Below are 11503 nucleotides of genomic sequence, written 5' to 3' on the forward strand. Positions count from 1 at the left end.
GCACCTCATTCTCACCCATTTCATCCCCACAACAACCCTGTGAGGTGATTTGCCCAGGGTCACCCAGAGGCTTGAGCCTGGGTCTCCGTGGTCCTAATCCCATCACTCAGTCTACCCGCTGCATCAGGCAGGCTTATAACCTCTGCCAGCGACATTGGCAAGCCCAGGAACATCTTTCTGACACAGTAGTTCTCTCCTAGACTAAGGCCCTTTCGTGCCACCGAAGCCTTCCTCTTTCACCGTTAGGGATGGGTGAGAATTTCGATTCAGTTCACATTCCAAATCAAATTTATCAAAAGCACGTTTCCCGAAACCGTATGAGAACCGAAACAACCGCACCGAAATCCTTCAGAGTTTGCACTTACTCGAATTTTGCAAGACAGTTTGCCAACTAAGCGCTGTTTACAAAAATGCATATGTTAGAGGCAAGTGTGCATAAAAATGAACATATGAGCGAAAATAACATTATGTGACGAGAACTGGCTTGCAGAAATGTGTGCATGAGTCAAAACTCTACAAAAATGTATTTATTCGGAGAGGTTTGTACTAAAATGCTGGAGAATTTTCACAAGGATCTTTTTTTGAAATGTAAATTGCTGCAGAAATGTGGAGAACTGAATTTAAGACTGGAAAAATGAGAAACTGAGATAACCAAAGTTGACACATCTTTACCTCCCTATTCACAATCAGCTGGAAGTGGAATTAAATCTGGGCTTCTAGATGGCATTTTAATTCCTGTTAATTCTAAATTATTATATTTTGATTTTAGACTGTACAGTTTTGTGTACAGTTTTGTGTTATTTTTATTGTATTTTTAATGTTCACCGCCCAGAGAGCTGTTGCTAGTCGGGCGGTATATAAGCTTAATTAAATAAATAAATAATAAATAGTGGCACCACGTTCCCCATAAGAAGCCCACAGTGCCATCCCATAGGCACAGTCTCATTTGGTTTCATGGGGCTTAGTACCTGGAAACTGTGCTTGAGATTGCAGCCTTGAAAATAGCTTCTGGTTTCTTTTAAAGTTGCTTCTGACTCTCGGCTACCAGCCCTCAAAATAGTTGTTTCTTGCTCACTCAGCCCACAGCATTACTGAATCAGCCCTTTAATAAGTCATTTCCTGTACCTTGATTGCGAGACCTTTAACACGTTTTCTTTAGCAGCCCAAAGCTTTTGTGCTTTTCTATTCTTGCAATAATAATAATAATAATAATAATAAGCAATTGCTCTGGCTGCAAGGAAGAAACAAGTTATTTGCAGGGGCCCTGAGTAGGGGAAATTGCTAATTAAAAGACTGATTCAGTAATCATGTGGCAGGGAAACTTCATCAGGGCTTTACCAGTCCACATAGGACAAGTTTGCTCTACACCCTATTTTATATCTTTCCTTCTGTGTAGATGTGGTGCTACCTATTCACAGCTGATGAAGACTGTTGGGATCCACCCTACCTGTGCTGAGGAAGTCGTTAAGCTGCACATCACCAAACGGTCGGGGGCAGACCCTACCGTCACTGGCTGTTGAGGTTAGCTGCCATCCCTGGCGAGCGACTGAAAGAGCACTTGGTAGAAGGAGCCTGAAGGAAAAGAGAGTGACGCTGAAACATGGGAAATGTCAGGTCTGTCATTTTCATCTTGTTTTCCAGCCTTCAGCGTGTCCTCGTTTGCAAGCCTTTCAGATCCAAGGAGCTTCTTCTGGGATGCTTAAATTGTGGAACTCACCGCCTTAAGACGTGGCAATGTACGCTAGCTTAGCTTTAAAACAGGGCTTTTTCGGCGTGAGGGCCACATTCCCTCCTGGGCAACCTTCCAGGGGCCATGTGCTGGTGGTGGGCAGAGCAACGAATGTAAATGTTACCTTAGTACAGCAGTTAATTTTGAGACACACTCACCCACCCCTCTCCGTCCAACAAGCAAGAGGCATTATCAAGGATGCATTCCGCTAGATCAGCCACTGACATGATCCAACAAAACTGCTCGTATGTTTTTAAGTTTTCAACGCCCAATTAGGACTTTCAGTATTTCTCAAAAGGCAGCAAAATGCCTCAGTGGCAGAGCATCTGCTTTAAGGCATGCAGAGGGTCCCAGGTTCCATCTCCAGTATCTCCAGGTAGGGCTGGGAGAGTTCCCCTGCCTGGAATCCTGGAGAACTGCTGCCAGTCAGTGTAGACAATACTAAGCTAGATGGTCCAACAATTTGTCTCGGTGTAAGGCAACTTCCTATATTCCTATTGCTAGGGAAATTCCCACACACTCAGCAGTTCAAGGTTAATGCTGGTTGGAGTCAGCTGCCTTATATAAAATACTTTTTTTTAAACGTGGCATAATTTTAGTCTCATTGATGAGGAAAGTCTTTGTTTTCTAAGAAGGGTTGTGAATGGGAGGGTGGAGCAGCCTTATGCTAAAATTAAGACTTCATGGCTGGGATCTAAAGAATGGAGAGAGTAAAGTAAACATCCTCAGTTTGCTGCGCAAGTTCCCACTGCGGAAGAGGCAAGCCACACCTCTACGGAAGAAAAAGGGTAGCAGTAAGATCAGGAAACGGAGCTTCAGCTGGCTCTGTAGCTCGCTCCTCGCTGTGCATATCCCTCTGCACTGTGTATCCTGGCTTCTGCGTTTGTGTTCTACATCATCAAAATGGATATTGCATCCTGTGTGCTAATATTCTCCAAGAGGGAGGTTGTCAGCAGGGAGGGGGAACCTCAAGATTTGCAGATGTACCGGGGGGGGAACCCTAAGGTGAGGAAACCCATATAAGAAGAGCCAAGGGCCCATCTAGTCCAGCATCCTGTTCTCCCAGTGGCCAACTAGATGCCTCCTGGGAGCCTGCAGTCAGGACTTGAGTGCCAGAGCATTCTCCCCTCCTGCAGTTCCTAGCGGCTACCATTCAGAGGGATGCTGCCTCCAACAGGCAGCAGGACATAGCCATTGTGGCTTGTGGCCACTGATAGACTTATCCTCCATGCAGGTGTCTAATTCTCCTTTAAAGCCATCCACGTTTGCGGCCATCAATGCTTCTTGTGGGAGCGAATCCCAGAGTTTAACTCTGTGCTGTGTGAAGAAGTGTTTTCTTTCTTTTGTCTGTCCTGAATCTCCCAGTGTGTAACTTCGTTGGATGACCTCGGGTTCTAATGTTATGAGAGAGGGGGACCTCAAAACATTGAGTCTGCTTAGTGGCCATGGAATGTGATTGTAGTGATGGTGGTGGATTTTCAGGGAAGGAATGGAGTATTCTAGAAGAATGTATGGCTGGCTGGAACTCTGAACGGAAGTACTCCATACTGCAACATTTTGTTGCAGATCCCTCTTATTTCATGGGCAAACGGCCCTTCTAAGGTTTTGCCACATTATTTTCCTAGTTGCACTAAAATAGTTTTCCTAGTTATGAGCTCCTTCTTATTTCTGTCTTGGCCAGGAGGGGGAGATGCTCCCTAACATGAGGCAAGATGGGCACCTGTGCTTTTTTAAAAGCAGAAATAATTAAATGGGCAATGTTACAAAGTCCAAAGCCTCAAATAAAAATCCTGATGTTTTGCCCTTTTGCAAAAGCAATTCTTGCCAGTGATTTCATAAGAACGACTGCTGACTTACAGTGCCATCCTAACCGTGTCTACTTGGAATTATTATTACTAGTAGTAGTGTCAGTATTATTAGCACAGGGTAGCAAACACACCAATTGTAAAATATTTTTCAAAAGCATTCTAAAAACAGTTTAAAATATTTATTTTTTTAAAAAGTAAAAACATCTGAACTAGTAAGTCCCATTGAATTGAATAGGGCTTACTCCTGAGTAGGTGGGGTTAGGATGGCAGCTGAAATGTTTAGTTTCTTGTTGCAGCACACAGGGCCCTTTCGTTTAGAGAGAAAGCGAATCAGAGGTGACATGACAGAAGTGTGTAAAATGATGCACGGTGTGGAGAAAGTGGCTAGAGAAAAGTTTTTTCTCCCTCTCTCATTACACTAGAACTCGTGGACATCCAATGACGCTGAATGTTGGGAGATTCAGGACAGACAAAATAAAGGATTTCTTCACACCGCGCAGAGTTTAACTATGGAGTGTGGTCCAAGAGCAGGCAGCGATGGTCACCAACTGATGGGAGTTGGGAGTCCAAAAACATCTGGAGGGTCGCAAGTTCCTCATCTCTGATATAAAGGGAACATTTAAAAATACGACACCACCCCCTGCTCTCCACTGAAAGTGGTACAATCCCATCTACTGCTTTGAGAGTTCTAGCTCCCCCTTTCCGTTGCATGCATTGAGTCCGCCTCAGGTAATGTGAGATTCTTTTATGGCCTTGAAAAAGAGGGCACTTGCAGACAGTCGCTATTTTCGGGTGGGATTCAGCCGCATCCGAACAAATTCAAGTTGTGCGACTATAGTAGATTGGGAGGTCTTGCACAGCAAAACCCGTTTCCCCCTAAGACCAGACTTTTTGCCAGAAGGATAGCAGTGAGGAAATGCACTAGGAAACGATGGGATGATGCTTGCTTCGGTGCCATGTCGTCTAACCTCCCTTCAGACAAATCAGAACGAGCACCCGACAAATAGCCAACATGGTCTAATCTTCCTGCAAACAAATTAGGATGAATTAATTGTATATTTTTGTATGTTTTTTTACCTATGTGTAGTTTTTATTTGTAAGCCGCCCTGAGTTCCAGTTTTGGAAAAAGGGCGGGGTAAAAATAAAGATTCATTCTTCATTTATGAATGCTCAATAAACAGGTTGTCTGTTTGTTATAAAAATATGCCAGGCATATAAGTCCCAATCACACCAGTCTGGCTCGTTTGCACCATAAATATTAATCACATGACTATGCCAAAGAATCCTAGGAAGTGGAAATTTACCCCTCACAGAGCTTGACAAATGACAGTTCCCAGGATTCTTTGGGGGAAACCATGTGCTTCAAATGTACTTCGATGATATGGTGGGTGTACCCAGCGTCCGAAGCTTCGCCTCTTCCAGTTTTTTTTCTTTTGTGTTGCAAGGACATCATGGAGCTCCTTGTTACTTCAACATGCACCCAGCGGTCTTTTTCACCTTGCCCTGTAAGCAGCCTGTCAGGAAGTGACCTATTGCATTGTTTTAGCCAAAGGTTCTGTTCTCTTCCAATAAATGCCTCCGGTTGTTTGTGTACCGCATGCCTCAGAGATAAATTGATTTCCCCCTCCTGTCGTGAGACCACCAAGTAAACTCATGGCGCTGCAGCCAAACATGGTGGAAGAGGGGGGAAATCATGCATGGTTACACGGAGGGTGCGAAGTTAGTCCACATCGTTGCTATCCTAAAGCTCCCTCTTTTAATTGATCCCTTTCTGTTGCAAGCCTTTATTTCTGTTGTTGTAGAGTCATGATACCGCAGACTCCTAGAAGGCTTCTCAGAAACTGATCTTGCAACTGGAATTCCAGCACAATTCGAATCGTCCTTGTTGATGAGCTGTTTTTTTCTTTCTTTTTTCCATACACATAAATCTAGATTTATGCTGACGAGCTGGAACTGATGGAGAAGTAGGATGGATGGAAACGAACAGGATTTGCTCCTTTCCTGATGGACTCTGCCTCGTGCTCTCCAGGGATGGCCTCTTTGTAACAATATCGGCCAGGCTAATGTCGACTTGAATGGTCTGATGGATGATTCGGATTATTTCCTGTGTGTGCAAAGCTGAAAAATGTGTGTGTGTGTGTTCCCCGAACTAATAAATGCAGTCAGGCCAGCTGCCCCCACCCCCTTTCTGGGAATCCAGCTAATGACAGCTTGTGTATTAAACCACACATTGGGCTACACAAGTCTTGATTTGCTGGGTCCTTCTTCCACACAAGAAATCCTGTTATATTTATAGTGGACAACCTTATGGAAAAATAAAGAACACAGTTCCCCCCCACCCCCCTATAGTGGCTGTGATGAGTTTGTGGTAGTTTTTTATGTTTCCCTGAAGATGTCAGCAGTAAAGGGCAGTTTTCTGTTTTACCATCTTGGTTGTGATCAAGAGGAGTTTTTCCTTCAAGCAGATGTGGTTTCTTCCTTGGCTTCTCCAAGGCTTCAGAGGCTGAAGAACTAAAGAAACGTCAAATTCATGGAGGAGAAGGCTCTCAGTGACTGCTAGCCTTGATGGCTTTGCTTTCCACCATGATGGTCAGAGGCAGTATGCTTCCAAATACCAGTTGCTGGAAATTGCTAGAGGAGAGAATGTTCTTGCGCTCAGGTCCCGCTTGCAGGCTTCCCACTGGGGCATCCAGTTGGCCACTGTGAGGACAGGATGCTGGACTAGATGGTCCACTGGTCTGATCCAGCAGGGCTCTTACGTTCTTATCATATAAGCTGCCCCCAAAGTTGCCCTTGAGAAAATTGGGCAGAAAGCTATTGGCTATGTTTGGACATCACAATGAACCAGGAATGGAGAACCTTTGGTCCTCCAGATGTTGTTGAACTACAGCTTCCGTCATCCTGGCCACCGGCCACGTTGGATTGGGTTAAAAAAAAAAAAATATTCCTCAACACAAACCTATGGTTTTAAAATCTACACTTGACGTACTAGACTGACTGACTGTCCCGATAACTTGCCACAAAGTGCGCAGGAGACACTTTCTAATATTTGTTTTGTTTTTTGCTTTGTGGTAATTGAGATAAATTACTTCGATAATGATAAGATTTGTGTTCCCTTCCTCGATCAGCACAACTCTGGATTTAATTCTTTTAAAGAAGCATCAAGAGCACAATGAAAGAAGATGTCACTGTCAAGTCGCAGGCTGATTCTCCTCTCACATTTAAATCGGCTCTTCTGCCTGTGATCTTGAAACGGTTGGACTTAACCTATCATTTGGAGAATGATTTTTCCACTGGCTGATCCTAGAAATGGAACGTTATAGCCTATATATATATATATATATATATATATATATATGTATATCTTTGGTCCTGTGTTCAGAAGAGGCCTTGCCCAGATTATTCAATTCTGCGCTGGATTTGTGCAGCCAGTGGTTAGGCAGAAGAACCAGAGCCTAAAGGTAAACAGATAGGCCCCATCCGCACTATACATTTAAAGCAGTATCATACCACTTTAAACAACCATGGCTTCTCCCAAAGAATCCTGGGAACTGTCATTTGTGAAGGGTGCTGAGAGGTGTTAGGAGATCCTTATTCCCCTCACAAAGCTACAGTTCACGAAGTTCCCTGGCAAAGAGGGATGGTGTGTTAAGCCTACTCTGGGAATTTTAGGACTCTCAGGGAACTATGGGTCTCCTAACAACTCTCAGAGCCCTTAACAAACCGCAGTTCCCAGGATTCTTTGGGCAAAACCACGACTGTTTAAAATGGCAGAACAGTGCTTCAAATGTATAGTGTAGATGTGGCCAGCATAGGACCCTGGGAAGCTCTCTTATACTGAGTCAGAGCATTGGTCCATCTAGCTCTGTGTTGGCTAGTGGCTCTCCAGGATTTCAGGCAGGGGTCACATTCCCTTTCCTACCTGGAGAGGCAAGGGATTGAACCTAGAGTCTTCTGCAAGCGAAGTTAGATGTTCTACAACGGAGTAGCGCAAGACTGTAGGTCTCTCTTGTTTTAACTGATGCTTTGTTTAGAAGGCTTCTAAACCGCACTTACATCCAAAGATGGCTTACAGGGCGGTGTAAGCAACATTCCAAGTATCAATGCAGTGTTAATACAAGGACAATCAGAGCAACATACTTCTCTCCCTGCCCTTTTACATTCATGTGCCCCACCTCTGAACGTACAATTTGGGAGAAGGGCATTTTTGCCCCACGAGGCCCAGGTTCCCCGCCCCAGATTTAAGGGGCACCCCAATTAAATGCCCATCACTTCATTCCGAGCAACCTTTTGGGGGCCGCACGCCAGTGATGGGCCCAGAAGGAAAAGTGGGCATAGCAATGAATGTAAATGTCAAGTGTAGTCCCTGCATGCATGCTCGCCCACTCCTCTCTGTCCTCCGTCCAGGCAAGCAAGAGGCTTCATAGCAGAGTTGAAAGAGACATTGCAGGCAAGCAAAAGCACCCCAGGAAGGTGCAAAGCAGGGCCAGTGAGGGGTCTGACTTGGGGAGCATTCTGAGGGCCAGACAGAGAGGTCTGGAGGGCCACATTCGGGCCCCAGGCCTGAGATTTCCCACCCCTGCACACCATAATAGTGTGAATGTGGGTTTAAGCAAAGGAGAATCCCTGCAGGCATTACAGCAATGATTCAAATGCTTGCCTGTCTATCCCAACTAATGAGGACTAACAGATCCACTTATGATAAATGCTCCTTGGTAATGTTTCCTGTAAGATTCAAGCCAAGAAGGGAACTCCCTTAAAACACAGTGGCAGTCGAAGAGGATTCAAGGAGAGCATTTATGTACGGTGCCAGGCTGAAACGCAAAAAAATTAAAACAGATTACCCAGATAATGCTCAGTTCCTTTCCCTGCCAAAAAAACAAAACCCAAACAATGGATGAGTTGTGAGTAGAGTTGGGAGAGAAATGCCGTTCGCACTTCGAGATGAAACAATGTAATTCACACTTTTCGAAATAACAGGACCAGAGCGCAGCCGCCCATCAGAATTTGAACTCCTCCAAATTGTGCAATGCAGTTCTCCAGATAAGCAATGTGTACAAGAGTGCGCAGATGCTATACTATATCTTGATGTCTTAGATTCCTGTTAGCAACCAGACTATACCTGCCTAAATGAGCAAATGGTCTGACTTCACATTTGCCACTTTGGATAGTTTGATAATATGGGCATTTCCACAAATTAGAAATCCTATTTCTGGTTCTATGTAGATTTAAAAACAAACAAACCAAGTGATGTACAACCACATGTAAAACCAGGGGTGTAGTCATCCAGGGTCTCGGGGGTCTTAGACCCCTTACTTTTTTGGGAAAGGGTCCCTATGTCTCCAAGATCCTTTGAGCCAATCAGAGTGAAAGGAGGTGAGTCAGCCACTAAGAAGACTCTTCTCATTAGCTACCATTCTCCCATGTCGTGCTTACTGGCTCCTAGGGACGACTGTTGTTGTGGGAGAAAGCATTGACAAGGATCTCATTCTCAACAACGGCAAAAGAAAAGGGGGGGGTGCCTAACATGAAATGACCCTGCACGTCTGAATTTGCCACTACACCACTGTGTAAAACACAATCAGCCACCTGTCGGATATGCTTTAATTTGGATTCCTGCACTGAGCAGGGGTTGGACTTGATGGCCTCATAGGCCCCTTCCAACCCTACAATTCTATGGGTCTATGAATCAGTGAAAATAATATAGAAAAATGCATTATATTAGGGAATGTTGCTTTGGAAAACTGTGTATTTTAGGCAAAATTGCGTACAAATGCGTATATTAGGAGAAATTTGCTTTAAAGTGCTGATGGGAACATAGGAAGCTGCCTTATACAAAGTCAGACTGTTGGCTCATCTAGCTCAGTATTGTCTACACTGACTGGCAGTGGCTTGCCAGGATTTCAGGCACGGAAGTCTCCCAGCCCTACCTGGAGATGCCAGGGATTGAACCTGGGACCTTTTGCAAGCAAAGCAGATGCTCTAACCACTGAGCCATGGTCCTTCCCCCAAATGTGATGAATTTTCATGAGGAATTTTATTTTTTTAAAAAAGAAAATCCCGAAGTGACATAAAGAACTAGAGATCAGAAAATGTAGAAACAAAAAAATGGTCAGAGTCGCCCATCCCTAACTGTGGTTGCAAAATCCTGCATTGAGCAAGAGTATCGACTAGATCACCTCCGAGGACTCTTCCGGCTCTACACTTCCATGATTCTGGCCACATTAACACCATACCTTTAAAGTACTGTTTTTTCACTTAGTTTAAACAGTCATGGCTTTCCCCAAAGAATCCTGGGAACTACAGGTTGTTAAGGATGCTGAGGGTTGTCAGGAGACAATCCCTATTCCTCCAGGCAACTCTACGAACTGTAGCTCCGTGAGGGGAACGGGGCCCCCCTAACACCTCTCAGCATCCTTAGCGAACTACAGTTCCCAGGATCCTTTGGGGGAAGCCATGACTGTTCTTAAACTGGAATAACGGCGCTTTAAACGTATGGTGCGAATGCAGCTTCAGTGAAGCAAAGGGCAGATAATTTGGAATGTCACATCCAGTGTGAAATGCAGCGAGGTTAGACCTCTGGAAGGCTCTCTGTCCTTGACATGACTTGCATACCTACTTAGGGCCATACCCCACATTTCAGCAATTTGACAAACATGGATAGATGGAGGTTCACGCTCTACTGAACGGAGACTGTCATTCAAAAATGTTGCAGGGGGGAGGACGGGAGACGGCAAGGAGCTAGCAACCAGATCCACCCACCTCAGCTTAATTGAGGCCACGGCTGTGTTTGAAAGGTGACGCTTTGCCTCCCTGTGCTTGCTTTGCAGTTCTCCCGAGTTATTTGTACAGAAACACTTTCCTGGCTTTGATCTTCCTTTCAAAACCTTGCCACGAAAGGCACCCAGGCCGCGCGCTCTCTGCTTCAGATGGAGACTTGCCACCTGTCAAGGCCTGATTTCTCCTCGAGCGTGAAGACGCGGGGGCGAGAGAGACACTCCTTGCGACACAGAAAGGCCGTCTGGAACCCTATCAAGCACAATGCTCTTTTTCAAATGATACAGATAGCAGCGACACGGTAGCAGTCAAACGGCCAAAGATTTCTCTTGACTTGCTTCAGCATTGAAACAGCAACAACAAAAGCTTAGTGAGGCCAGTTCTGCTATTAGGCACGGCGAGGCACTTGCCTCAGGCAGCAGATGCCTGAGGGTGGCCATCGGCGGCCAGGTGTCAGAGGACAGAGCTGCGTGTGTCACATCACCTGTCCTGTGCTGCTAGAGCTAGCCCCTCAGTTAACAGTGGAGGACATTCAACTGCCAGGCCTCATCCACACTACACATGTAAAGCTCTGTGATACCACTTTAACCGTGATGGCTTCCCCCAAAGAATCCTGGGAACCGTCATTTGTGAAGGGTGCTGAGAGTGGTTAGGAGACGCCGACTCCCCTCACAGAGCTACAATTCCCAGAGTCGTTTAACTGTCGGTCCCTCTTTAAAGGGATCTCTGAGAATTGTGAGGGAAACGGGGGTCTCTTAACAACTCTCTTCACAAGACGGGTCTCTTGGAAGAGGGACTGACAGTTAAACCACTCTGAGAATTGTAGCTCTGTGAGGGAAGTCGGGGTCTCCTAACCACTCTCAGCACCCTTCACAAACGACAGTTCCTAGGATTCTTTGGGGGAAGCCATGACAGTTAAAGTGGTCTCATAGAGCTTTAAATGTATGGTGTTGACATGCCTTCAGTTTGGTTGGGGGTTGTACAGGGAATGGATGAGGTGGGTGGGTGGAGAGAGACTCTCCATCTTGTCCTTCTCTGCAGGCAGCGGAATGTCTTGGGACAGCCTTGACTATTTGCTTGGTTTCTTTGGAAGACGAAGCTCAGCTGCACTTCACGGCAGGCTGTATGTGGTGTACCAGTGTGGTGTAACGGTTAGAGTGTCAGACTAGGACCTTGGGAGACCAGGGTT

The 11503-nt window shown here is 45.4% G+C and overlaps 1 protein-coding gene across 2 annotated transcripts in view; it reads left to right on the forward strand.

The window, feature by feature from the left end:
- TXNRD2 (thioredoxin reductase 2) overlaps nucleotides 1-5875 on the forward strand; it is a 67754-nt gene extending 61879 nt beyond the window's left edge. For both annotated transcript variants that reach the window (XM_061603366.1, XM_061603367.1), the window contains 2 exons: nucleotides 1397-1614; nucleotides 5470-5875. In XM_061603366.1, the coding sequence (XP_061459350.1) occupies nucleotides 1397-1520 (124 nt within the window). In that variant the 3' untranslated portion in view covers nucleotides 1521-1614; nucleotides 5470-5875. The remainder of the gene's footprint in view (nucleotides 1-1396; nucleotides 1615-5469) is intronic.
- The last annotated feature ends 5628 nt before the right edge of the window (nucleotides 5876-11503 follow it).

Source organism: Rhineura floridana, chromosome 19 (genome assembly GCF_030035675.1).
Source record: "Rhineura floridana isolate rRhiFlo1 chromosome 19, rRhiFlo1.hap2, whole genome shotgun sequence".
Taxonomy (NCBI): domain Eukaryota; kingdom Metazoa; phylum Chordata; class Lepidosauria; order Squamata; family Rhineuridae; genus Rhineura; species Rhineura floridana.